We start from the raw sequence: 27,574 nt of genomic DNA on the forward strand, positions 1-27,574 counted from the left end.
GGATTGTGCACACGCGTGTGCGAGCTGGTCTGTGGGTTTGTGTACACGCGTGTGCGAGCTGGTCTGTGGGATTGTGCACACATGTGCGAGAGCTGCTCTGTGGGATTGTGCACACGTGTGTGTGAGAGCTGCTCTGTGGGCTCGTGTGTGTGACAGGTGCCCTATGAGTTTGTGCACACGTGTGTGCGAGAGCTGCTCTGTGGGCACACGTGTGTGTGAGTTCTGCTCTGTGGGCACATGTGTGTGCAAGAGCTGCTCTGTGGGCACACACGTGTGCAAGAGCTGTTTGTGGGCAGTAACGTGTGCAGGGTTTCCTCTGTGTTCACAGGCACACACGTGGACAGCAGCTTCCACAAGCATGGGCACAAGCGTGCAAGAGCTGCTCAGTCTGTAGGCACATGTCTGTTTTTCTGTGTGTCTGTGTTTCTGTGTGTCTGTTTTTCTGTGTGTGTCTGTTTTTCTGTGTGTGTAAGAGCTGCCTGGTGGGCAGAGATGTGTAAGTGTGCAAAAGCCACCCTGTGTGCATGGACACGTGAGTGAAGAGGAGCTGCCACAAGCACAGGAGCTGCCCTGTGGGCTCAGGCACACTCACGGGCAGAAGCTGTCACAAATGTGGGCACACGTGTGCAGGAACTGCCTTCTGGGCAGGACAGCACATTGGCTGCCACACACATGGGCACGTGTGTGTGTGTAAGAGCTGCTCTGTGGGTTTGGACACAGGTGCAGGAGCTGTGCTGTGTGCATGGGCATGTGCTCGAGCAGGAGCTGCCACACACATGTTTGTGACACTGTTTTCTGGGCAGGAGCACGTGTGTGCAAGCTAGAACACAGGTACATGTGTGTGCCCTGTGTGCTCATCACATGCGTGTGCAGGAGCTGCTCTTGAGGGCAGGGACCCACCCCTGAACAGGAGCAGGCTCACACACGGGCACAGGTGTGCAAGAGCTGCTCTGTGTGGGCACAGATGTGGGCAGGAGCACGTGTGAGCATGACCCATCACACACAAGTGTGCATGGACAGATCTCCCCATCCCCGGGCCCAGCTGGTGCCGGTACCGGTGGCTGCTGATGCCCGACAGCGGCGGGAGGTGGGTGCTGGGGGCACCCAGCGCTGCTGGTGCCGGTACTGGGGCGGTGCCAGGTTGGGGTGGGGTTTAGCAGGGAGCCGGATTGGGCCGGAGCTGCCGGTCCCAGGGGCGGTGCCGATGGATGCCAGAGGTGTTGGTCGGTGCCGGTGCCAGGGATGCTGTTGCCGGGGATGCTGATCCCATATGCCCGGGAGGTGTTGGTCCCGGTGCCGGTAGATATTCACAGTACCGGGTCGGTGTCGGACTGGGAGAGGTACAGGGAGTTGCCAAGGATATCCACCGGTGGCGGTGGATGTTGGCGGTACCAAGAGGTGCCAGACTGGGGCGTGGCTGCCGGTTCCGATCCTGGTGCCGCTGGATGCCTGGTGGGCAGTTCCCGGTTTCGGTCCCGGTGCCGATCTCAGTGCCGGTGCCGGTGGGTGCCGGTGCCGCCCGCCAAGGGTTAATGGCAGTCGGTGAAGTTGCCGGGCGGCGGCGCGGCGGGATTGGCCCGAAGTTGTCGGGGCGGGCCGGGCCGTGCCGAGCCCCGCCGGGCCGCCCCGCCCGCGGCCCCCCGCCGCCCCCCGCCGCCGGCGGAGCCATGCGCCCCGCGCCGCTGCTCGGGCTCCTGCTCTGGGCGCCGCTGCTCTGGGCGCCGCCGGTGCGCGGCTTCCGCCACGGCGTCCACTGGAACGGCAGCAACCCCAGGTACCGCCGCCGCCCCCGCCGGCCCCGCCGCCTTTGTACGCTCGGGCCCCACCGAGCCCCGGGCCCGCGCCGCCGCCACGGGACGGGACGGGATGGGATGGGACGGGACGGGAGGGGCGGCGGGCGGTGGGCTCCGGGGGGGGCGGGGCTGCTGGCCACCGGGCCACCATGGGCGAGAGTGAGACGGGGAGCACCTCCCGGTGGGACCGAGCCCCCGGGCATCCCCGACAGCACCGAGCCCCCAGGTAATGCTGAACGCCTGAGCGTCCCCCAGTGTGCCGAGCCCCCGGGCATCCCCACCGGCGCCGAGCCCCGGGTGGTACCTCCCGGTGGTACCGAGCCACCGGGCAGCCCTGGGCGTTGTCGAGCGGGTGAGAACCCCCGGGGGTGCGGAGCTCTGAGCAGCACCGAGCCACCCCGGTGGTACCGAGCCCCGGGCAGTGCCCCAGCTGGCACTGAGCACCAGGTGCCTACGGGGGGGCATCAAGCTGCTGAGCACCCCCAGTGACACCGAGTCGCTGGGCATCCCTGGGTGCCACCGGGACAGCGAGCACTCCTGGGTGGTGCTGGTGGCACTGAGCCCCGGGTGACATCCCTCTCAGGATTCTCCCTCAGTGACACCGAGCTCTGGGTGGTTCCCACACCAGTGGGCAGCCCTGCTTGCCTCCAGGCTAGTGGGCACTCCTGGTGGCACCAAGCTGGTGGGAATTCCTGGTGCTGCCAATTTCCCGGTGGTTCCCACCTGTGCTGAGCCTGAATGCCCTTGGTAGCACTGAACTCTGGTGGCATCCAGCTGGTGGGTGGCACTCTCGGGGCTGTGGGTTTCCATGGCAGGTGTCCCTTCTGGTGGGAGCCACTCCAGCACACCAGTATTGGTGCTGCCTGTGAGCTTTGCCATCGCCAGCAGGCCAGGGTCTGGCTCCATCCCTCTTCCCAGCCTCCTCCATTTTAGGTATTTCCTATCTTAGGACTTCTCAGGGAGCAGGGGGCAGGGTCAGGATCCTGGGGCCTCCCCATGGAGGTCCTGTGCTCTGGGCCCACTGGACTGGGGCAGATGGGCACACGATGGGCAGGGCTGGGGGTACAGATGCTGCCTTGCTACCATCCTGTGGATGGGAGAGGTGGGACCCCCCACCCATGGATGCCTCAGGAAGAGGGACTGTGTGTGCCCCTCTGCTGGGTCAGGCAGGGCCCTGTCCCCTCAGCCCTCGGTCCTGCCCAGGCCCGTCCATGCCGGCGTCGCCCGTGGGATGCTCTGAGTCAGCAGCAGTCTGTGCTCCATCCTGCCCTCGGGGAGCCCCCAGCCTGAGTGGGGTGTCGAGGGTTCAACATCCCCCTTGCCAGTGCTGCCATCCCAGTGATGAATGTTCTGGTCTCTGCTGGGACTCTGTGAACACCATGGGGCCGAGGTCTGCCTGCCAGCCCGTTTTCCATCACCTGTCCCACACGCTCAGGACCAAGCGTGTGCATGTTCATATGTGTGCACATGTGTGTGCACGTGTGTGTGCCTGCACAGCTGCTCCACCCTGGCCTGGCCGCACTTGCTGTCGGCACAACCATGAGCTCCCGGCATCCCCAACGCTGCTGTACCTGGGCTGGGCCCCATCCCCTGCCCCGGAGCCCGCCCCGTGCCCCCCGCCCCGGCCACCACCCCCTGCCAGCGCCGTGCCGGGGCGGGAGCGTCCCCCCGCACGGACCCCCACCGGTGTGTCATGTCCGATCAGCGGCCAGGCGGGTGCCTGGGGCGAGGGGCTTTGTGCCTGGGCAGCGTGGCTGTACAACCCCCCCGGCCGCGGCAGCCGAGCCCATTCAGCTCCAGCGGCCTGCGGCTAATCTGAGCTGATGCCTGGCTGCGTGGCTCGGGCGGTGTCCGCTCGGTGGTTTTGGGAAAAGCCCCAGCTCGCTGCTCCGCTGGGGCAGGAGCAGCAGGGCACCACTCCCAGCGGACCCCCGGCTTCCCGGCTCGTCCTGCCCGGCAGGTTCCTGCGGGACGACTACTCCATCCAGGTGGCCATCAATGACTACCTGGACATCTACTGCCCGCACTACGAGGGGGCGGTGCCCGCCGGCCGGGCAGAGACCTTCACGCTCTTCATGGTGGACCGGGAGGGTTATCGCGGCTGCTACGAGACCCCCGGCGCCTTCAAGCGCTGGGAGTGCAACCGGCCCCGGGCTCCCTTCGGGCCCGTCCGCTTCTCCGAGAAGATCCAGCGTTTCACCCCCTTCTCACTCGGCTTCGAGTTCCAGCCGGGGGAGACCTACTACTACATCTGTGAGTCCCCTCGGGGTGCCGCGGGGGCTGCACTGGGGTCACGGCACGTTGGGGTGCTGGGTGCAGTCCCCGGGGTCAGAACAGATGTCGGGGTCTTAAATGCAGCTCCCCAGGGTTTGGTGACAACAGAGTCCCCATAGAACCGAGTTTAGGGTGTGTGTGGGGGGTCAGGGTACATCCAGAATGTCGCTTAGGTTAAGGGCAACGCAGAGATTCTGGATGATGCCAGGGCTGAGGTGCAGGGGGCTCTGGATGTCTCAAGGGTGGGGGCACAAGGGGATAGGGATGCAGAGGGTGTCTGGATGCCTTGGGGTGGGGGATTCATGGGGAGTGTGGGGTGCAGAGGGGTTCTGGATACCCCTGGAGGGCGGCACAAGTGAGTCGGGGTTAAAGGGATTCTGGATGCTCGTGGAGGGGGGCACAAGGGGATCAGGGTTCATGGGTGGGGTCTGGATGCCCGTGGTGAGGGAGGTGAGGTGCAGGGAGTGTCTGGATACCCCGAGGTGGGGGCACGAGGGCTCGGGGTGCCCGCGGTTCAGGGTGCGGGGTGGGCTCTGGGTGTTCCGGGTGCCCCCGGTTCGGGGTGCAGGGTGGGCTCTGGGTGCTCCGGGGTGGGGGCACGAGGGCTCGGGGTGGGGGCACGAGGGCTCGGGGTGCCCCCGGTTCAGGGTGCGGGGTGGGCTCTGGGTGCTCCGGGGTGGGGACACAAGGGCTCGGGGTGCCCCCGGTTCAGGGTGCGGGGTGGGCTCTGGGTGCTCCGGGGTGGGGGCTCCGTCCTCGCGTTCCGCCGGGAGGGGGCGCCCCCGGCCCGCGCTGGTTCCGCCGTCGGGGGGTCCCGGGGGGGCCGCGCCGGCCGCTCCCCGCTGACCCCCCCCTGCCCAGCCGTGCCCAGCCCCGAGAGCGCCGGGCGATGCCTGAAGCTGCGCGTCACCGTCTGCTGCCGAGGCACCAGTGAGTTCGGCTGGGGGGATGTACCCCAAAACTCGGGGGGTTCCACCGCCCCCGGGGCACACCAGTCCCCGCTGGGGGGTACCGGAGTCTCGGGGGTGACTCCAAGAGGGCCGATCCCTGACAACGGTGGGGTTTTTTTCAGCGCCAGAGCCGGTGACAGAGGTGCCCAATTCGCAGCCCCGAGGGCGCGGGGGCCCCGAGGGTGAGTACGGGGGAAGGGCTGGGAGCCCGGGGACCGGCTGGCCCTGACCACTGCTTGTGCCCTGGCAGATGCGGTGCCTGCCCGGGGCACCGCGGTCCCATCGCAGTCCTGCAGCCCGTGCCTGGCGCTCGTGCTCCTGGCCCCGCTCTGGATCTGACCCCGGCGCTGCCCGTGGCGGGGGGATGGGCTCCCCTGCCCCGACGCCGCTTCCAGACTCTTCCTCACAGCCAAACCCCCCAAGCCCGTGGGGCAGCCCCAGGCCATGACCCGCCTGCTGGACCTCCGCAAAGCCGAGCTGGGGCCGGGAGCTCCGGGCTGGAAGGTGAGGGGCAGCGGGGGCTCCGGGGCATTGGGCGAGCACCTTCCTGCTACCCCGAAGCATCCCTGGACGGGGCTCTCTCCCTCTCAGGACCATCGCTTGCCACCGGCATCAGCGCACATCGGGATCGCCACGAGTCAGCATCGCCGCGCGCTGGGATTGCCACGCCCTGGCACTGTCCCGCCGGCCACCTGCCCCGGTGCTGGGGTCCCCTCAGCGAACGCCTGCTCTGCCCCACGGCTATCACCTCATCTCGTGCCTTTCCCCATGGACCCCCGGCTCTGGGGCCCAGGGACCCCCAGCCCCGGAGCGGGGCAGCAGCTCCGATGGCGGCATCCGCCGCTGCCGTGTCCTCCTCCAGCGAGGACACGCTGATCTGTCTTCTGGGAAGACGCCTTCCTCCGTGCCCTCGGTTTGGTTTTAACCCCTGGTAGTGACTGAGCAATACAGTATTTGCAAGATCGCTGCGCCCCGGGTGTGCGGCCCCCCGCCGTCCCCTGCCCGTGCCCCCCAACCCTGCATCCCTCCTCCAGGGGGGTCCCTGCCCCTCGCTCCCCGCACAGCCTTTATGGCCAAGGGCTTGATTGCAGCAGTTTGATATTGAGTCGTCGGCTCCTGTCACCAGAGAGCTTTAATTACTGACGAGCTGACGGTAATTAACACCTGGCGGTGGGATGAGCACTGGGACAGGGGGTGAGGGGCAGTAGGCTTGGGGGTCACTCACCCAAAGCCCCCCAGCCAGGCACCCTGATCCCTCTTGCCACCTTTGGGTGTGGTTGAGGTGCCGCTCTCTGTCCATCTCTCCATAAGATGCACCCTGAAGCGGGGGGCCATGGGGGGCTGCAGGGTTTCCCCCTTCCCCAGTGGGGCACCCAGGCTGCTGTGGGGGGCCGATCCCACGGCACGAACGGCTCCGTGCCGGAGTCGTGCCTCTGGCGCAGCCACATGCCCCAGCTTTGCCAACCGGCAGGAGAGTTCCCTGGCGCTCTTGGTCCCCCATCCCATGAATGTAGCCCCTCATTTGTCCTCCTGGGGGGCTCAAGAGGCGCCCAACTCCCCCCGGGGCCGCCCGCAGCGGGGCTCCCCAGCCCCTCGCCGCGCAGGCGTTGCCGGCCGCCTGCCGCAGTGGTGCCGGGCACGTCAGACAGGTTTTATGGCTTCTGGGAGAAAGAAGCTGCTTGGCAAGAGGCTGAGCGAAAGCATCGACCGTGCCGCTCCCCTCCCCCAGCTCTGCTGCCTGCCCTTCCCCCACCGCACCCCGCACCCCGCCCTGCACCCCAGCCCTGCGGGGAGGGGTACCCCATCCCCACGGGGGACACTGAGGCTGCCTAGTGCAGAGGGGGGCATGTCCCGTGGGATCCTCCCCCCGGGAGGGGGTGAGAACATCTGGGGAACACCGTACCCCGGGGAACCCCGTGTAGGATGCTGGGTGGGGCATCCCCCAAAGCACCCACCTGGGGGGATGCTGGGGGGGCAATGGTGCCTGTAGGACAAGGGGGTGGCAGGGGTGATGGTGACTTGTGGGATTCCCATGCAGGGATGATGGGGGGCTGCGCCCTGTGAGTCCCCCGTGCAGGGATTCCAGGGGAAAACCATGTTCTGTGGGATCCCCATGCTGGGATGCTGAGGGGCTGTGCTCTTTAGGGTCTCCATGCAGGGATTCTGGGGTGCTGTGCCCTGTGGGATCCCCATGCTGGGATGCTGAGGGGCTGTGCTCTTTAGGGTCACCATGCGGGGATTCTGGGGTGCTGTGCCCTGTGGGATCCCCATGCTGGGTGGGGACATCCCCCAAAGGACCCCCGTATAAAAATTCTGGGGGACAACTGTGCCCTGCTGTGCGGGGATTCTGGTGGGTTCTGCCTTGCAGGAACCCATGCTGGGATTCCAGGGGCCCTGCCCATTGCACCGCCCCTTCCCCAGACCCTCAGGGATTCCCAGACGAGGCCAAGGGGTCCCTGTGGGACCCCTGGGGTGGGTGCTAGGTCTGGGCACGGCAGGGTCCTGTCCTTGAGCCGGTGTTGTTTGGTATGCGGGAGCTGCCACCAGCTTCAAATCCCATCGACTTCCAATGAGCAATGCCATCAATAACGGCTAATTGATGGCGCGGCCGCTCCAAATCAGATTCCCCGTCCCCTGAATCCAATTGATGGCTCCGCACCCCGCAGCCGCCGCGGCAGAAATTGAATCTATTCAAGGAATGGGCTCCATTACCCCATCCCTTCTGTCTCGCCACCCCCCTGCCTCGGGGCCACCCCTGCCCCCCCCCGGTGCCACCCACACCAGCCGGGATGCTGGGGTGCCACGGGGAGGAGTGTGGGGTGAGGATGTCGGGTGCCCCAGGTGGGTGGGAGTTAAACCTTCAGAAACTAGGAAGGAAAAATGCTATCACCTGGAATAGCAAGGGGTGGGAAATGGTAATAGGCAGCGCTGAGGTGGAGAGCAGGATGAAGAGCCATGGGGCTGGGAGCCACAGCAGGCAACGAGGGGGGAGCACAGCATGGCCATGCCCACCCCGTGCCAGGCTCGCTGTCAGGACAGGAACAGCGTGGCACAGTCCCTTTAGCTCTGTGGTTTTCCTGGAGCCAGACCCCTCACCCAGCCACGCTGCCAGAGTCCCCCCGACCCAACCCTGCCGTGACAGCGTGCCCCAAACACCCCTCATCACCCCGGCACGGCGATAAGGTCAGTGCTGCAGCCGTGCCGGGGTAGCCCCAGGACACACAGAGGGGACATGGGGCACGCTGCCCCGCCCCGAGGGCTGGCAGGGAGCAGCACAGCCCCCGGGCAGTGGGGGCGCATCTCTGTCTGCTCCCCACGGGCGAAGGGCAACGGCGGCAGCTCCCACCCGAGAGCTGTCGAGAGCATCCCGGAGATGGGAAATGGCTCCGTGTCACCATGGAAACGGGGCCACTGGCTCGACATGCCGAGGGGACACGTGTGCTGAGGGGACACGCATGCTGAGCCCTGAGGAGCGGGGCACTGGGAATGCCAGACATCGGGCACCACGGAGGGGACACCGGGCACTGGCCACCGGCTCCCCAGCGCTCTGAGCCAAACCACAGACCCATCACCCACCTCGGACCAGCCCCCTGTTATCTGGCACTCTGGGGATGCCACCTCTTGGTGATGCCACCGTGGCCGGGCAGCTCCACAGCACCACAGCAGTGCTGAGCCGGGTGTGGGGCCAGAGCTGCCGTTCCCCGAGCAGCCGCCTGATGATGTGCATCGTCAAGGTTATAATTTAGCAAAACACTCAGCGGGGGCTTGGAGGGAGCTGGCCCGAGCCGCTTAATTAACCGGAGCTGCACGCACTGAGCCTGCTCCTGCCATAGCAATGAGGGTGCAGGCACCGGGCTGGAGTGGCACAGGCGTGCAGGGGGTGTCACACCCCATCCACATCCCATCCCATCCCATCCCATCCCATCCCATCCCATCCCATCCCATCCCATCCCATCCCATCCCATCCCATCCCATCCCATCCCATCCCATCCCAGCTGCAGCAGGTCCCACACGTCACACTGTCCTGGTTTGGAGGACAGGTATCTGCCAATAAAGGCAGAAGCTTCTCTTTGAAATGGAGAATGTAAACCCCCTCCCTCCAAATTATTATAATTTTGAAATTAAGGGGCTCTCAGGTAAAGATATGGGAATTAGGACTAACAGTTCTTTACTAGGAAAATTAAAATAGAAATCCAGTATTACAAAGAACAGTCCCAAAACCCTGCCAGAGTCAGAATCCAAGCTGACACCCGTCAGTCAGTCAGGGTGTTGGCACAGTCCCATTCAATGGTGGCTGCATCCTCCTGCAGTGGCAGATGTGGTTCAGCTGGAGCAGTGCTCCTGGAGAAGGTGCAGTTTCCTCTGAAGCTCCAGGGATGATGTGGAAAGGTCTGGTTTTCCTCTGGAATCCAGTGGAAAGAAGGTTCCTTGCTGTCCAAAATGTCAGTTTTTATCTGGGTAGGAAAGGCTTGGCTCCTCCCCTGGCTGGAGCATCTCCCAGTGGGATGATGGAATTTTATCAGTCATGCCCTGGGACTCACTGGCCATTAACAGGAGATATCTCCTGGAGGGAGGATGGGCTGTGGGAAAGATAAAGATGATTGCCCAGCTGGTTTAAAGATGGCCCATGAGCAGATAATATGTGCCAGGAGATAAGGAATCACTACCCCACTCGGTTTTAACAGATGGTGATAGAATACACATTTCTGGTCACACCAACCCAAAACACACCCACTGATGTTTGTGTCCTCTCCAGGGCCCGTGGTGGCAGCTGGTGCAGCAGAGAGGGTCACTGGGGTGTGAGACAGTGTGGGGGCCATGCACATGCAGGGGTGTAGGCACAGATGTTGTCTGTGCCATCACCATTCCATGCCTGTGTCCATCTGTCCTGTCATGCCTGTGTCCTTGCACGTGCTGGAGTGTGATGTAATCCTGCTGGACAGTAATCCTGCTGTGTCAGAACAGGGATGGGCAGGAGCTGCCCGTGCTGCCAGCACTGCTTGGACCTGCTGCAGACTGAGGGACTGCATGGTCCCCGTGCTGGGACAGTCTCTGGATCCCTGGGGAGAATGACTCAATGGCTGGTGCAAATGACACAGGTCACCACCCCAGCACAGTGTCCCTGCCTCCAGGGCAGAGGCTGAGGTAGGTGCCCACCCAGGGCAGCACCTCCCAAAGGTGCCTGAGTGGATGCTGAGTGCTCTGTGCCAGTGTCACCAGGCTCACACTCCCCGCACTGCTGTCTGGTGTCTCTGGGCACGTGTCCACTGGGAGGATGCTGTGGGGATAAAGCTCTGGAGTGTGGTGGGCCCTGCTCCCCACAGAGCAGATAGATGGATGTGGGGAGCAGGGCCCACCACACTCCAGGGTCTATCCCACCATCACCATTTGATCCTCAGGCTGCTAATGAGCTTCCCTGGCAAAGGGCTCGTTAACCACAGCAGAACCTGGTGCTGCCTGACCAGCATCTGGCTCCACTGGGCACAGGGCTGGTGTTCCCTGCTCTGCCACAGGCAGCTCCTCAAGTCCCAGGGACAGGGACAGGACGGGCCAGTCCCAGCTGCTGGCTGGAGAACTGGCTGGTGTGGCCAGCCTGTGGCCAGAGGCAAGTGCAGCACAGGCAGGGCGATGCTTTGAATTACTGAAAACAGGGGCACAAAGTGGCTGTGACAGCAACACCCTGTTTGGGGGCCATGCTCAGGCCCAGGCATGGGACCCCACCCAGCCCAGATGGAGCAACTGGACAGTGCCAGGCTGCAGGGTCCTCTGCCAGCCCCTTGGGTGGCAGGTGCCAGCAGCACAGGGCACCCCACACCTGCCAGCACCTCTTGGTGCTCTCCTGCCTATCCCAGGTGGTACCACCAGCACCTCCTGCTCTGTCCCCTATCCAGCACCCATCTCCCGGCCAGAAACACAGCCAGTGGAGGGAACCCCCATTTCCCTGTGCCCCCAGCCCCTCTGCTGAGCCATTTCCAAGCGATGCATTATTGAAGCCCCCCCACGCCATCGCTCACGGCCGCCGTGACGGCAGGCGCCGCATCAGCCCTGATGAATATTTCAGGCTCTGAAATCTCCTGCGCCTGCACACTTAGCCCCAGTCCCTCCCCAGCTCATTGGCTCCTTTGTTTGCCTGCACTTCTGCCCAGCACCAAGGGCACAGCACAGCAGGGGCACTGTGTCACCCTGCCCTTCTCCCTGGGGACGGTCACCTGTGATGGTCACCCCTGGAACGGGATGGGGATGGGGATGGGGATGGGCTGTTCCTGAGGTGAGCAGTGCTGTGAGCAGGTGAGCAATCTCCAGGACAGAGCCAGAATATCCCAGTGCCAGCTGGAGGTTCCTAGGATGGCTCCTGTGCTTCCTATGCTTATCCCCAGCCCTCATTTGGGCCTGAAGGACTGCAGGTCCCCTGGTGCCATCACCTGCAGGGTTAGGGCAGAATGGGGACAACCTAGAGCACAGCACACTGTGGATCTGCCCCTGGAACCCCCAGCCTGGCACCTCCCAGTTCACTGCCACCTCTGCCAGTGCTTCCAGATGTTGATTGTGACATGAGCTATGTGTGGTGGGAGCAGGGTATCAACACTACTTGTCCCTCCTTCATCAGATTAATGTCACAGACACTTCACAGGGGACACCAGGGTGGCATGGCCAGCATGAGCAGAGCATGATGTGGGCCCAGTGGAGAGCCAGATGCCGGGGTTGGCAGCCACAAACCCATATCCTTGTCCCTCCCCCAGGGAGCTGTGGCTGCAGCGGGGCCATGTGCCAGACCCTGCCATGCCACCCTACCCAACCTCCCACCTGGCACAGCCCTCACACCCTCCAGCACATCCATGTCAGAGCAGCAGGGGCTGGGAGGGAGGTTGGGGCTGCCACCAGCGGATGATATTGGAGTGATCTTGAGGCCAGGAGGGAGCTTTGCCATGCGGGAGGAGAGGAGAGGAGCCGGCTGAGTCACCCGGTGCCGGCTGCTGACTCAGGCGCTTCCTGCCAGGTAACCTCCGCCGGCGTGTGGGCTGCCGGGACACGGGATGTGGCACAGGGGACAGACGGGACGGTGGCACTGCCTGGCACACCAGTCCAGCACCCAGGGTGGGCTGAAGTGGGAGTGTGGATGGTTCTGCTGCACCTCGGGGTGCCCCATTTCCACCTGGGATCACCCTCATGCCGTGACACCATCGGCACCGTGGCTGCTGACCGTGGGAGCCGTGAGGAGCTGGTGGCTCACACCTCCCACCCGCCACCTCTGGGTGCCCACACACCCAGGGCGGGTGAGATTTGGCACAGCGGAGATCCTGCTGGAGCCAGGGTTCCGGCAAACAGGCGTCTGGCGCCCAGGGCAGGAACCCTGCAGCTTCCTCCCTCCCGCCGGGCAGCGGGAGCAGCCCCAGCGCCGGGGTGGGCGGGTGTGGAGCTGGGAACCACGCACGGCTTCATCCAGCGGCTCCACGAGGAAACCGATTTCCTCTGACGGCCCTGGCACCGCTGCTCCCTCACTGGTGGCCGGTAACCCTCTTCTACAAGCCCACAAAATCCAGCTTCACATAAATTAACTCTGGCCACTGAGAGCTAATTAAGGAATCTCCCATGTCCCTGTGCGCAGTAGGGCTCGGGTTTGGTCCGTTTGGGAAGAGGCTGCTCTCCCTGGACCTGTGGCTGGTTGCACCCATCTTCACCTCCTCTGTGCCTACGCTGCCAGCACTCCCAAGCCCAGCCCCAGGATTCCTCCAGAGCTGGGTTTTCCCCCTCTCGGTGGGAAACGGGAAGGCTCAGACCCTGTGCCCTCCCCGAGGCGATGCCCGCCCGGTGCTCGTCAAGGCGCTGGCGCAGCGCAGCCATCCGTGAGGCTTCATTCAAATTTAACGACGGACACGGGATAGAAAAGGGAGGAGCGCACGGGTGGGCACACGGTGTGTGCTGAGCGTGCCCCAGGCGTGCCATCCTGTGCCCAAATACCGGCATGGGGCTGTGAGGGGCTGCCCCAAACGCTGCCAGGACAGTTCATCTGCACATGGCCGTGCCAGCACCGCCTGCTCCCCGACCCGGGCCATCCGCCCTGCATGCCTTTGGCATGTTCTTGCCGTGTCTGGCTGGACACGTGCCGGCACCTGGCTCCCGCAGGCGGGTCGGGGAGCCCTGAGCTCAGCGCGTTGGGCCCTGGTAGGTGTGGCTGGTGAATATTTCATGCCCGCGTTCACCGAGCCCTTTCTTGGTTACACTCCTGCCTCCTCCCCGCACTCTCACCATGTTTATTTATTTAATGAATTATTTATCGGCTCCCCCTCTCGCTCGGCTGGGCGCTGCCCCCCCTCCCCACTCCCCCAGCCCAGCTCCCAGCCCGGCGCGATGATTTATTGAATGCCGGCTCTGCTCTGCGGTTGCGACATTCTGTCACAGGAAGCCGCGGTTAAATATTAACCGAGGCGGGCGAAGCGGGTCCCCTGCCCCTCGGTGCTCACGGACGGCAGGTGGGAGCCTTTCCCCACCGCTTTGACGCCAAAAGCTGCTGGTCCTCAGCGTGACAGGCACAGAGCGGGCACGGAAAGAGTGGGGAACCAGGGCTGCTCTGTGCCCGGCTCTCCTGGACGGCCCAAGAGCCACCGGGGTGTGCCCCCAAACCATCCCACCGCAGACACCGCATCCCCTCGAGGCAAAACCCAGCCAAGCCCCCTCTCCGTGCCGCTTCCAGGAGTAATTCCTGGTGGGTGCTGACACCTGCACCTGAGCGCACACCGTGATGCTCCGGGGCTGTGCTCTGCCGCCCAGACACCTTCGCGCCCACCAGAGCATCCCTCCGTGTGGCTGCACATCGTGCACATGGGGGGGGACCCCCGTGGTGAGCGCGGCGTTGTGCGGGCGCTGACGGCGCTGCGTGCGTTGCCATGAGCGGGGGGTTTCCATGTGGAGGTGGGTGTTGCCATGGGTTTGCCGAGCCAAGGCGTTTCCATGGTGGCAGCGCGGTGCTGTGGGTCCTCCCAGAGGTGTGCAGCACCCCGGGATGCCACCGCTGCCTCTGCCGCTGAGTGCCACAGCCCCTGCAGCACCTGAGTGCCCCTGCAGCCCCCCCAGCACTCCCCCACTCCCACCCCCAGGCAGCCAGAGCCCTTTTCCACGTGTTGTGTTTTCTTCACTTCACTTCTTCGGATGAATAATTAATAGAGGCTTTTTTGGTCCTCCGGGCCCTTCCGCTGGCCCCCTCCCCCTTCCCAGCAGGGCTCCAGCAGGGGCTGGGGCTCCCAGTGCCACCAGTATGGATGGGGAATAGGGGCTGGGGCACAGCATCACAGCACTGGGTCTCCCACAGTGCTGAGCGGGACTCGGGGTCCTGCCCATCATCATCTTTGTTCCCCTCCATGGGGCAGCACCCACATGGCCAAAGGGACACTGAGAAATGGGGTGGCTCACTTCCCAAAACTCTAGGGAGCCAGGAGACCCCTCAAGACTCAGCACAAGGTCACCTGCACTGTGACACTTGCAGAGGCCTGAGAGTCACCAGGCCCACCGGGGGGACTCGGGGACATGACATTTGGCACTGCAGCACCCTGGCCACGCTCGCCACAGCAGCGAGATAACTCCTGGCAGGAGCAGCTCAGGCCGGCTCAGCAAGCCCAGCCACGGTTTCAGAAGCCTCCTGGTTTCATTCAAGCTGCCAAAGCTCCAGGTGATGCACGACACCGGCCCTGCCAGGAGCCAGGGGCGAGCTGCTCGTGCCCGGGGAGCTGCGCGTGCCCGCGTGTGCCCACGTGTGCCAGGGTGCCACCGCCTGGCACTCGCCTCTGCCAGTTGCTAAGGGATCCCGCTGAGGATGGGCAGTGGGAGCTGGCACTCAGATCAATCCCGGCACTCAGGGGAGCAGCCACAGCCCCCATGGCTCCCCCCACAGGGACCCCCACCCCATGAACACTTGGGGTGTGGGAAGAACAAGGGCCTGGCCGTGTGGGTGGGCACTTGGCCAAGTGCTGGCTCTTGAGGGGGGCCAGGGCAGAGCCTGGCACTGTGACTGTGCTCCTTGGTAGCCACGCTGTCCTGGTACACGGGCACACACCCTCCCACCCACTCCTGTGCCTCCAGGGTGGCCAAACCCCTCTGCAAATATGGGTGACACCCATGGCACGGCATGAGGACCCTCTGAGGTCCTGAGCCCCCACCCACGGCTCCCCCAGCAACACAGACCCACAGGGGCTGCTGCCCCAAGGCCCAGAGCTCCCAATATTGGGAGACCCCAATAGCAGTGGGTCCTGGCTCTTGTCCCCCCACCTGTGGGTGCCCCAGAGAGACCCCAGTGGCACCTGATCCTGCTGGGAGAGGCAGGGGGGCACCTACATGTGGGTCCACCCAGAAGGGTGGCAGTGAGACCCCAATGTCAGCAGCACCTTACACAGGTGCCCCCACCCATGGGCGTCCTGGTGAGATTCCGGTGACACCTGATCCTCCTGGGACCCGACCCTGGCGTCTCCACCCGCGGGGACCCGCAGCCCGAGCCTGGTGCCGGTGCCGAGCCGGTGCCGGGGCGGGCGGGCCCGGGGAGGCGGCGGGAGCGCGCGCGGGGGCGCGGCGGCGGCGGGAGCGCGCGGGGCGGAGCTGGGCGCCGGGGCCGCGGGGCGCGGGCGGCTCGGGCTCGGTTCTCCCTCCATTCCCCGGCATCGCGGCGGGCTCGGGCGGCGGCAGGATGGCGGCTGGGCTCCTGCCCCTGCTCCCGCTGCTGCTGCTGCTACCGGGCCGAGGGCCGCCGGGGGCCCTGGGCAATCGGCACGCCGTGCACTGGAACAGCTCCAACCCGCAGTGAGTGCGGGCGGGGGCGCCGGGACCCGCACCGGGAGGTGGGAGGAGGGGGGATGTCCCCGGGGCCGCGCGGGGTGGGGGGCGCCGCCGGGAAGGACGCGGCGGCGACACGGCGGGGATCGCGCTGAAGGATGCGCTGGGGGCGGCGGGCGACACCGCGACTGCGGGACCCCCGGTGCCGCTCTCTTCGCGGCGCCCTCCTGCGGGCGGGGCTGCCGAGCCCCGGTGCCCCCGGTGCCCCCGGTGCCCCTCGCCCTGCCCGTGAAGGCGGGGATCACCGCGGCGGGAGGGGGGCAGCCGCCCGGCCGGTTCGTGTCCCCGTGGCCGCGCTGCCGGGCGGGGCTCGGCGGCTCCCGGTGCGGGCGCGACGGGGTCGTGGGCACTGGGGGGAAAAACCCACCCGCCACCGCTGACCCACGGGGGGCACCGGGGAGAGTCTGGCTCCTCCAAGCATCCACCTCCCGGTGCGCCGGGGCGGGCAGGGGTCCCGCTCCCCCCGCCAGTCGCGCCCCCCGCGTGTCTGGGTGCGGGAGCGGCACCGGCGGCGCGGCGGAGGCGGGGGGGGGCCCGACAGGTGCCTGCCGCCCCTCACCGCCTTTGGCCGGCAGCGGCGGCTCCCGGAGCTGCGGGGACAGCGGGGGGTGAGAGCGGAGGGTGGGAGTGGCCAGCGGAGCAGAGCGGTCGGGGGTCGGTGGCCTTGGACACGCAGCCCCTCCCTCACACCCTGCGCCGGGGCTGCTTCTGCCCTCGGCGGCGCACCCACAGCTGGGATGTGCCATGGGGACGGGCTGGGCTGGACCCTCGCTCTAAAGGGGGGCTGCGTGCCTGTGGTGCGTCCATTGCCCCTCCACGGGGACCTGCGCCCTCTGCCATCGCCCACCTCTCCGTCCCTCGCTGATGCGAGTGCCCAGGGGTGTGGCGGGGACACGCATCCAGGCAGAGCATCCTCACCCATGGGTGCGGGGGCTCTCCTGGGCTCTCCCCCCATCCCACACCCCTTTGTGCAGGGTGGGAGCAGCCCCTTGCCATTGAGATTGTGTCGCCAGGCGGAAGCTCGGGCCCCATAAATCGTGCGTGTGCGCGACGTGCCGAGGCGCAGCACAATGGCGAGGTGCTACCCCCGGCACCCCCCCCGCACCCCCTTCACCTCCACACCGCGACATCGCCACCACGCCGGCGTGTGGCACCACCCTGATCTCTCCGTGATCTCCCCACCCCATCACCCCCATGACCTGCAGCTGCCCCGGCGCCTCTCGAGGGACAGGGCGGTGCTCGGGCCGTGCCAAGCCGGGGGTGTCGCAGCCAGCTGCCCGCGCCCCCTGCGCAGGCGTGTCTGGCGTCCGGCTCGGGGCATGGGCGGCGCGGTGGGGGCGGCTGCGGCAGAGCCGTGTCCCAGGGACTCCGGAGCTGATATTTATTGTTAGGCAGTGCGGCAGCTCGGACGCAATTATAGCCGCACGGCAAAGTGTCTGGATTAGATAAATTATGGGGGGAATTAGGCTCCCTGGGCCGCAGCCTGCAAATCCCAGCAACCCTGCTGCAAGTGGAGTCATAAACAAGCCCAGCTTGGCCCTGCAGGGCTCTCTGGGGAGGAGATGTGTGCGTGGCTGTGGCCACTCCTTGGCACCCCACGAATTTATTCTGTCTCCTGCCATGCTATCCTGGGTACCTCTGTTGCTGCCCTCAGCAGGACAACAGGATGAGTGGAATCCCACGGAGCAGGGAGCAGCCCACAGAGCCCACTGTGGTCCTGATGGTGCCTTGAGAAGCAGGAGGCTGTTGACAGCTCAGCCCCTTGGCCATGCAAGGAATGGCTGGGGGTGCCAGGAGGCCAGGAGGCGTCACCAAGTAGGCAGAGCACCCCTCATGCCATGGGTTTGGGGTCTGTTGGCAAAGCCCGGGGGAGGTGTGAAGGTGGGATCCTCAGATCCTGCTCCTGCTCTCGGCCTGGTTGTTGGTCCAGCTGTGCATTCCATCAGTCTGTCTCATCACCTTTACTGATGGCAGCCAGCAAGCCCTGGGGGTGTGGGATGACCCTTGACTCCTCCCTGCCCTCCACTCCCCAGTCCTGCCAGGAACAGGCCTGGTGGCATGGGACAAAGGTGCAGGACAGTCATGACCACCCAGCAGTAGCTTTTGGGGGACCTGTGACCCTGGGATGACTCCTTGAGCAGGGTCAGGGGCTCCTGGAGTGTCCCCAGACAAGCTGGGCCCTGGCTTGCTGGAGTCTATCTCCCTGCTGGGCGTCCCAGATGCCAAGATGGGGACAGCAATTTGTCCCTGCTCATGGACACAGATGTGGCCAGCGCTCCCAACACTGCTGCCCCCCCAAGAAGCACCCCAGAGCAGGTTGGGGTGTACCACACTGTGCCACTGATCCCAGCGTGGGGCCTGAGGATGCTCGTGCTGAGAGCACTGGGTGCCATGGAGGGGGCAGAGCAGGGGGTGCTGTGAGATGGGGGCACACAGGGTGCCACAGGCTGTGGTGTGGGGGTCAGAGCCCACCTGTGTGCAGGGAGGGTCTGGCACTGCTCCTGCAGCTCCCCCTAGCACTGTCACTGCCGCCACGCTCACCTCTTCAAGGTGGCTTTTATCTGGCCGAGGCTGTCGCAGGCTGAGTGGGCTCTGGAGAGGGTTGGAGTGGGCTCTGGAGAGGGCTGGAGTGGGCTCTGGAAAGTCCCAGTGCACAGCAGGCTCGCTGGTGAGCATCTCACACAGGAGTGGAGCCACATCCCTGCAGAGCAGGTCTGGAGCAGCAGCCAGACCCCAACCCCAGCGCTGTGCCTGGCCAGATCCCCCCTCCCATCCACCAGCACCCGCAGGGCTGAGGACGGAGTCACCCACAGCAAAAGGGACCCGCAGGTTTGGGGGCATCCAGCAGGAGGTGCTGCAAGGTGTGGGGCAGCTGTGCCCAAGCTGGGGGTATTTCTGTGCCCACTTGTGGAGCTGAATGTAGGAACAGCACCAACAACACCACCTTTGGCATCCCTAGGATGGCTCTGCCCTCCAGGCTGGTCCCAGGGCACGCAGAAGCCCCAGCCAGCCATCCATCCGTGCCACAGCTCTGGCAGCAGCGGGTGCCCATGGGCAGAGCGTGCCGTGCCCCGTGAGTCACGGCGCTGGGCGGCACCGAGCCCCGGCAGCACCGGCGGCGTTCCCGTGGGAGAAGCGGCCGCGGTGTCGGGGGTGCAACAGGGCCGGGGCCACCTGCTCCTGCCCGGGCTGGTAATTGAGTCACCGGTTGCAGATTGATGGTTTAATTAAAACCCAATTAGAAATCTCATTGATCTTGTTAGCAACGCGGGAAGGTGCCGGCTTTAGCTGGGATTACAAGGATTGTACGGCCGTCGATAGGGACGGGGGGTGTTGGGGGCACCCGGGTGGTGCTCGGGGAGGGCTGTACCTGTCCCTGGTGACACCCCGGTCCCTCCACGTGGGGAGCAGCCCTCGCCTCCCTCCTCCCCCATCCCTCAGAGCCCCAATTCCCCACGCAGGGAGGTGGCCCCGGGGACACCGTGTGCCGGCGGTGCCGCTGGCGGCTGCGCCAGGCGCGGCCGGGGGGGCTGTGCTGTGGCTCGGTGCCACCCGCGTGCGTGGGCTGCGTCGCAGGCGCTGTCTGCCGAGCCAGCGCGCGTGTGCGTGGCCGTCTGGGCGCCGTGACTGTGCAGCGCTGGCTGCGTGGGGAGGGCTGGCACGATGGGGGGGGGTGGGGGGGGGGCTGAGCTGAGCCCCCCATCTCCCCCATGAAAGGTCGGTCTGTCTGTCTGTCCCTCCGTCCGGCCGCGGTGGTCGATGCGCCTTTGCCTCTCGCTGTGCTGCGGGGTGACGGGAAGGGGACTCGTAAATCAATGGCACTTTTTTGTTCCCCGGGTGATGGATGAGCCCCGGATGCGCCAAAAGGACGAAGCTGCTGGAGCCAAACAAAGAGCCTGGCTGTGCTGGGGGCTGTCCAGTGCTGGGGGGCACCGTGCTGTCACCACACCGAGGACACCCCGCATTGCCCCGCTCCTCACCGCTGGCACCACCAATGTGGGGGTGCTGAGCCCAGCTCTGGCCCTGCTGCCCTCCAGGCCTCTCCAGCACCATGGGGATGAGTCTCTGTGGTGTGAGGGTCCAGGCAGGGTCTGCTCCCCGCCGTGGCACCGCTGCCGGGGCGTGCTGCAGTGCACCAGGCGCTCCCCAGCAGAGTGGGAGCCAGCGTGCGGCACGCAGCCGGATTTATGGCAGCAGATGGGAGCGGAGCGGCCGCCCAGCTCACCGGGGGCTGCGGCGTGCCAGGTAACCAGGGTCCCACCAGGGTCCCACCAGGGTCCCTCCGGTGTGGGGCCGGTGGGCAGCGAGCCCGGGGCCGGTGCTGCCAGGGGACATCCATCTGCCCAGCATGACAGGCTGCTGGAAGGTACCACTGCCTCACCAAGCCCTGCTCTACAAACGCAGTCGTGCAGAAGTGATGCTGCCCGTTCTCCTCACGCACTTAACCCTTTGGGCACTGCCAGAGCCCACCATCCCCACCGGCCATGCCATGGCTGCCAGAGTCTGGGGTATCGAGGGTCCATCCCGGGTGCTGGTGCTTCCCAATAGCTGTGGAGTTGGCAGGGACCAGGCAGCCCATGCCTGCTCTGGGGTGGGTGCTGGTGAGAAAGGAGGCAGATCCCTCTCTCAGAGTGTCTGTTCCTGCTCTTCCAACCCAAACCAAGGCCCAAGGGCTCCCTGGATGGTGCTGTCAGCAGATTTTGGAGCGCTTGGATCATTGCACTGAGCGGGCTGCAGGATTTGGGGGTATCTAGCTGTGTGAGATGACTCTCTGCAGTGACTGTGCAGGAGCCAAGCGTGGCAGGGACACAGTTGTGTGGCCAAAGCTGCTACTGGGGTCGCCTGGATGTGCCTCAGGCTGTGGTGGCCCAGTAGCTCTCCCCATCTGGGGTAATTCCCCAGTCCCTCCCAGCTTATGATGATGCCGGGTGGGCTCCCGGCGTGCCATGGCAGCTGGCAATGCCCGTGGGATTCACTACCACGGGGCCCTTGCCACACCACCTGGGGCTTCTGCCATGGGTGCTGATGTCCCCCAGCCCAGGGGACACTTTGGTGCCTCGTTAGTGAGGCTGTTTATCAGCAGCCACACTTCTTAATGAGCCGTGGCTTAACGAGCCCCAGCGTGGGGTCCCAGGGGACTGTGTCCCAGCGCTGGGTGCCACAAGGGAATGGGGGGTTACTGCTCCCCAGCACCCCATGACAGTGTGTCACTTGTGAGGCTTCCTCTAGTCCCTCTGTCCCGTGGCACAGCCACAGCTCGGCCGTGGGGAGCCGGGCCTGCCCCGGTGTGGTGCAGCTGGTATTGGGGTACGCTGGCGTCCCAGCTCTGCGTCCCGCGTGGAGTTAATTGCAATTTTCTCCTTGGGGCCATTTCTTTAATAACAAGCCTTTTTCTCCCCCCCGCCCCCCTTCCCACCACATCAAAGGGGGAAGATGAAAGGTCCCGGCGCCCGCTCAGCAAGGGTGGCTGCCTCAGCACCTTCCCGGCGGAGCAGTTGCCGGCGGGTGCCGGGATGGGCTGCGGAATAGCGGCTGCGCAGCGAGGGAGGGGCCGCGTGGGGCTGCGCTCCGTGTCCCACGGGTGATGAGTTCTGCCATCAGCCTCCCCTGTTGCCCCCCGGTTGCCGCTTCTCGGGCCCCCCTTTGCCGCCCGACAGCGCGTCCCGCTACGGTGCTGTCTCCGCGGCTCGGCTCCGGGTGCCGCGGGCGCTGGCGGAGTGCCGGGGCTCCTCAAACAGCGCCGGGGGCGATGGTGCAGGGTGGGGCGTCTGCACGCGTGGCCCTGCCCGCTGCCTGCCCAGCCCTGCCGGGGAGACCCAGGGAGCCGCTGGGCCCCAGGAGGGGTGGCGGAGCCCCCACCCCACCAAGCCAAGGGGACCCGGAGTGATGCTTTGGGGGCTCACGGTCTGGGGTTTGCCCTGAGAGGTGGGAAAAGGTGATCCAGAGCGATCACAGGGGAGCTCGGCCACGCGTGCCGGGATGCTGCGGTCCGTGTCCTGCGGGATGCGGGTCAGGGACCCCCGAGGCAGCGCTGGAGCGTGGTCCGGTCAGGCTCCGGTGCCGCGGCGGCGGCTCGGTGCCGAGCCAGCGCCGGGTGGTAATTAATTGGCAGGAGCAGCGGGTCAGCGCGGCGGCGAGGATTACCGCGGCCGGGATTTCCGTCGGGCGCGGATTAGGAGCCAAGCGGAGCCTCTCCTGAGTGGATCTGAGGGGATTGCTGCTCCTAATCAATGTAAATGAGGCTCCCCCAGGGCCACCCTTTACGGCATTAACGAACTAACGGGATTAGCCAGAGCGGGGTGAGAAATGCTGGCTCCGAGCTGCGGCGCGTGCCGGGGCCGTGGTGGGCGGCAGCGGTGGGTCGGCTCCAGGCTGCTGGAAATTGGGAATGCCAGGGAATGCCCCCGCACTCCCACAGACTGTGTCCTGTGGAGACCCTGGTGCCTGTGGAGCCCTGATTCCCGGCTGGGTCTGTCTGTCCATCGTCTCCTCTTTGAGGCTGACCCAGAAGCGCCGTCTCGTACGCCTGTGCTCTTGCTCATCCCACCTGTTGCGTGTGGCTTGACACCTGTCCCCAGCAGCGCCTGTCCCCACCCCTGGGTCCACCTGTGCCCTCCAGGATGGTGATTCTGCTCCGCGGGTACATGAGGCTCAGGTTGTGCACTGTGTCGGGGGCTCCAGACAGAGGTTGATCTCACTGTTTCCAGAGTTCCAGCCTTCTCTGCAACCTGCCCCTCGTCCAGCCTCTGGGTCTCCTTGGAGGACAGGAACAGTTTGGGGAGGTGCAGGGCGTGTCCCTGACGTCCCCTCCCTTTTTTCCCCTGCAGCCTGCGGCGGGAGGGCTACACGGTGCAGGTGAATGTCAACGATTACCTGGACATCTACTGCCCGCACTACAACGCCTCGGTGCCCGAGCACCGGCTGGAGCAGTACGTGCTGTACATGGTGAACGCGGAGGGGTACCGCACCTGCAACACCAGCCAGGGCTTCAAGCGCTGGGAGTGCAACCGGCCCCACGCGCCCCACAGCCCCATCAAGTTCTCGGAGAAGTTCCAGCGCTACAGCGCCTTCTCACTGGGCTACGAGTTCCGCGCGGGGCAGGAGTACTACTACATATGTACGTGGGGCGCCGGGGGGGCCCCCGCACAGCCCCCAAGCCCCAGATGGGTCCCCTCAGGTCCCATCCCCAGGGAGGACCCCCTTGGCTGGTTCCCCTGCACCCCCAAAATTGGGCAGCTGTTTCCCCCCTGAGAGTGGGCACTTGGAGCTTTGGGAGGGGTTGAAGGAACAAGAGGGTGGGGGGTTACATGATGCAGGGAACAGATAGGGATGTGGGAAGAAGGTTGGGGTGTGGATGGGGGTGCCAGTGCATGATGGGGTGCAGGGGGATGATGATGTAGGACGCTGGATGCTGATGCAGGATCAGAGTTCGGGGCTGCTGATGAAGGATTGCAGTGTTGGTGCCAGATACTGGTGCTGGGTTGGGATGCTGGGGTTGAGGGTTCAGGGCTGGGGTGCTGATACAGGTTATTGGTGCAGGATTTGGGGTGTTGCTGCATTCCCCCAGCCCGGAGCACACCCCTGGCCAGGACCAAACCCCGCTCTGCCCAGACCCACCAAGCCTCGGGGTGCCAGGGGTTGGGGTCACTGCCGTGGATCCCCTCTCAGCACGCTCTTGCCTTGCAGCCACGCCGACACACAACCACCGCCGGGCCTGCCTGAAGATGAAGGTGTTTGTCTGCTGCGCCTCCAGTAAGTACCCCCGTGCCCATCCCGGCGGCTGTGGGCGAGCGGGGGCGGCGAGGCTGGCCGGCGGGTCCCCCGTCCCTCCTGGGGGTAAAGGGGGGACTGCGGTGCAGGGCATCCGGAGAGCATGACCGCGTCCCCTCTCTCCCTCCACAGCGTCGCACTCCGGGGAGAAGCTGGCGCCCACCCTGCCCCAGTTCACCCTGCGGCCTGAGGTGAAGATCGAGGACCTGGGTGAGTCAGGCACAGCCCCCGGCCCCGCAGCACCGCGTCCCCGCCCCCCGCCGCCGCCCCTGGGGCAGCCCCAGCTTCGGGGTGGGGGTTTGGGGCCGCCCCACTGCCTTCCTCACCCTCTCGCTCCTCCTCACAGAAAACTTCAACCCGGAGATGCCGAAGCTGGAGAAGAGCATCAGCGGCACCAGCCCCAAGCGGGAACACTTGCCCCTGGCCGTGGCCGCCGCTCTTTTCCTCATGACGCTGTTGGCCTCGTAGCTCCCGGCGCCCGCGGGGGCCCGGCCAGCGCCGCTCTGCCGAGTGGGGCCCCCCCGACCTGCTGCCCCTGGTGAGGGGAAACGCCGTGAGACCACCTCCCCCTGCCCGGAGAGCCGCCTGCAGAGCTGCCCCGCGGGGCAGGGATCGTGGCACGCACCGATCCGGCCGGACTCGCCAGAGGATGACACGGCCACGTCCGCAGGGATCGCGGCTGGGCGCGCTGCTCCTCCCGCCGACACCATCCCGGGGCGCGGGGTCGTGCCCGCAGCCCCCCCGGTGTCCCTTTCCCCGATGAGAGCAGGGATCCCCATGGCCGGGCAGTCTGTACATACCCATATAGATCTATACATACTGTACAGAGAGCGACTACAGAGATATATCTATACTGTACCATAGGCAGCGGCGCCGGCCCCGGGCTGGCTTGTACATAGTCGAACGTGTTGGATTTTCCTCGTCTTCCGTGAAGACCCGACCTATGCAAACGCACAGACACTTTTTGGGGGAAAACAAAACAAAACGAAACAAAAAAAAAAAAAAAAACAAACATTCTCGATCTTTTTTTCAAGTGCTTTGGCTGGTGATTTTCATATTCTGCTCTTAGTCTATAAAAAAAAATAATAAAAGGATAAAAAAAGGGATCCCTGTCATGGTGGTGTGCAGCACTTCCAGCCCTCGGAGGGGCTCTGGTCCTCCCGGGGGGGGCTCCTGCCAGGACAGGCGTTCAGGAGAGGGCTGACCACCGTGCCACCCGACAGCTCCGGCCACGGGCTCGGCACCGCTGGCAGGAGGATGCAGGGTGCTCCCCACCGCTGCCTCTGCTCCCCATCGACCCCCCCAGCGCCGACGGGGAGCATCTGGAGCCGGCAGGAATGCAGCGTGGACAGCAGGAGCGCTTGAAGGTAAGGGCAGCGCGGGGGCCCCTTGGCACGCAGCCCTGGGGGCACTGAGGTGGAATTTGGGGCAGGAGAGCCATCCTCACTACGGTGAGCAGACACGGGGTGCTGACAACCCCATGGGAACTCCGGGATCACCCCCCCGGCGCGTCTGGCTCTGCCGGGCATGCCGGCTCCTGCCTGTTTTGGGGGCATCTGGCGCACGCTGGCGGCTCCTGCGGGATGGGGGACGCCGTCATCTCCCCCACCCCCCCCCCCCAGCGCCTCCAGCCATGGGGATGTGGGGGCTGGGTTGTGCCTGGGGATGGGGTCTCACCTCAAGGGGGGTGTTGCTGGGGCACCCAGACCCCCACAGACACACAGGGGAGTAGCCGTGGGCTCCTGACCCTGGGCTCTGCAGGGCTGGGGGGGGCCCAGTGCGCCCAGGGAGGGGGCAGCAGCCGCTCTCCCCACAGGGCAGCAGGGATGAGGGGCTGCCGCCCCGCTCCCGGTGCGGATTCCTGGGGAAGGGGGGTCCTCACAGCCCCAGAGAGAAGGGCAGCCGCTCTCCCCCACCCGGCAGGCGCTGCTGGGCGGTGGCTGGCTGGGTGTCCCGCCGGCCCGGGCTTGTCCGGGTGCGGAAAGAGCCGACGAACCCGTCAGACGGGTCCTGGGAGCCCTCCCAGCAGGTGCCGGGTTCCCCACATCCCCCCCCCCGCTCCGACAGGCCTGGCCCGGAGGCACCTCAGTCCCTGCCCTGGACCCCACCTCGGGGTCTTGAGGTGCCGCTGGCAGCTCTCTGCTGACCCAGGGCAGGGTGGGCATGGTGTGGCTGGGGCAGCACCACTGCCACTGCCAAGGGCCAAATCCAGCCAGGTGCTGGTTGCCAGACACTGGCCACAGCAGCTGGCCCAGTGTGGTGCCATGCTGGTGGCACGTGGCACAGTGAGCCTGACACAGCTTGGGTGGCCAGTGGCCTGGGGGGTGCAAGAGCTGGGGTGCAAGAGCCACTGCCCTGGCACAGAGAGCTCTGCCTGCAGGATCCCTCCTGCCATTTGCCTCGACCCTGGCACTGCTTCTTGTGCATCCATGGCACCACCGATGGCTTGGTGGGCACTGGCCACCTGGCTCAGGTCTGTGCCTAGGGCTGAGCACAGCCTAGACCCACCAGGAGTCCTCTGGGGTGCTCATAAAGGGGATTCCCAGCCCAGCTGCCCCAAGTCCCACCTTGTTGGGACCCCAATACTGAGGTTTTGGTGCCCCTTGGGTACTTTGGGGTTTCACAGCAGCAGACCCAGGCAGGGATGAGTGCCAGGAGCAGCCGTGTGGCACGAGGCTCTGCCTCACCTCAGGGCAGCTCCCCTGCCCAGTCAGGGCTCTCTGGCCAAAGGCATGAGGATTTGGCACAGCTGGACAGCCCTGGGGCTGCTGCTCTGCCCCCAGCAGGCGGGCACCAGGCCATGCCTGCCTGCCATGCCTACCTGCCGGGCTGCACGCAGCTGGCACCGCACGTCACCGTGGCCTTCGCTCCCGGCCACGAACTGGACCAGGCTCCTCTTCCTCCCCCAGCCTTGCAGGGGTGACGTCAGCCAGCCAGGGGCCGGGGCACTCCCGGGTGTCCCCAGCCGACAGACCATAAACACTTTGTCACGAGTTCGGCGGCCTCTGGCCGGCCCCACCTGCCCCACGCGGAGCAGCAGAGATGTTTACAGCACGAAACTCCTTCACCTTTGTCCCGCCACCAATCCCAGCCCTTTGTCACCTGCCCCCAGGTGCCGTGGCCATGACCATGTGCACTGTGTGCACACCAACACTGGCACTCCTGGTACCACTGCAGGTGGGCACCCACCCCACCCAGGGTGCTGCCCACTCTGTGCCCCACCACTGTGTCCCAAGGGGCACCTCTACCCCCAGCTTATCCCCCAGCAGAGGATATGAGCTTGTCTTTCCACTCCTGATCCTCCACCAGTGCTCTGGGCCAGACACTGGGTCTGAGTGTGTCCATGTGGCCTCTCTCTCTGCCCCTATCCTGTGTCCTGGTGGCCCTGCTCCAGGGCTGGGGCCATGGCAGATGGGACAGGGGAGCCCCTTGGCCAATGGAGTCAGTGCCTCAGGATGGAACCAGCATGGTCCCATTATGTCCCTGGCAGGCCCAGCACAAGGCTCACACACCAGGGGCTGCCCAGCCCTCTGTTTGTCACTGCTCCCTGCCTTGGTTCCCCAGGCACAGTCTGTCCCTGATGTGGAGGGGGCAGTACCAGGGCCATGCAGGCACCGTGGGATTGGTTCCCACCACCCTGTAGCTGCACCCATCCCCGTGGCCTGCACGTGCAGCGCTCCAATTCTGGGATCCCAGGGGGTGTTCCCAGGAGGTGCTCCCCTGTACAAGCCACGGCAACGCCGGCATCTCAGAAACAGAGGCCTCACACTGTCATTATGGATGATGTCAGGCCTGGCCACAAGCAGGGAGCATGTGAGCAAAGCAGTGAGCGAGGAGGGTGTGGGGAGAGAGGCTGGGATGTGCAGGATGCAGGTGGGATGTGGGGCAGCCAACCCCACAGCCCGTTGGATGCCGCGGCTGCAGGAGCCGGAGCCGCTCTCGGGTTGCGGTGCCGGCGCCTGCCGGAGC

The 27,574-nt window shown here is 65.5% G+C and overlaps 2 protein-coding genes across 4 annotated transcripts; both read left to right on the forward strand.

Moving 5' to 3' along the window:
* The first annotated feature begins 1,591 nt into the window (after positions 1 to 1,591).
* On the forward strand, positions 1,592 to 5,981 carry EFNA4 (ephrin A4). Of its 2 annotated transcripts, XM_056510022.1 has the most exons (6): positions 1,592 to 1,774; positions 3,754 to 4,046; positions 4,929 to 4,997; positions 5,140 to 5,199; positions 5,268 to 5,521; positions 5,609 to 5,981. In XM_056510022.1, exons 1-5 carry the CDS (start codon positions 1,668 to 1,670, stop codon positions 5,354 to 5,356), a joined length of 618 nt encoding a protein of 205 aa, XP_056365997.1. In that variant the 5' UTR covers positions 1,592 to 1,667; the 3' UTR covers positions 5,357 to 5,521; positions 5,609 to 5,981. The 2 variants fall into 2 exon arrangements, with proteins under 2 accessions (XP_056365997.1, XP_056365996.1); XM_056510021.1 differs by lacking the exon at positions 1,592 to 1,774 and having other exon boundaries at positions 2,332 to 4,046.
* A 9,621-nt stretch (positions 5,982 to 15,602) lies between these two features.
* Positions 15,603 to 24,711, forward strand: EFNA3 (ephrin A3). 2 transcript variants are annotated; one of them, XM_056510019.1, is made up of 5 exons: positions 15,603 to 15,802; positions 22,663 to 22,952; positions 23,522 to 23,587; positions 23,738 to 23,815; positions 23,952 to 24,711. In XM_056510019.1, the coding sequence occupies exons 1-5, from the start codon at positions 15,690 to 15,692 to the stop codon at positions 24,071 to 24,073; spliced, it is 669 nt and encodes a 222-aa protein (XP_056365994.1). In that variant the 5' UTR covers positions 15,603 to 15,689; the 3' UTR covers positions 24,074 to 24,711. The 2 variants fall into 2 exon arrangements, with proteins under 2 accessions (XP_056365994.1, XP_056365995.1); XM_056510020.1 differs by lacking the exon at positions 23,738 to 23,815.
* The last annotated feature ends 2,863 nt before the right edge of the window (positions 24,712 to 27,574 follow it).

Source organism: Oenanthe melanoleuca, chromosome 25, assembly GCF_029582105.1.
Source record: "Oenanthe melanoleuca isolate GR-GAL-2019-014 chromosome 25, OMel1.0, whole genome shotgun sequence".
In the NCBI taxonomy this organism is placed as follows: Eukaryota; Metazoa; Chordata; class Aves; order Passeriformes; family Muscicapidae; genus Oenanthe; species Oenanthe melanoleuca.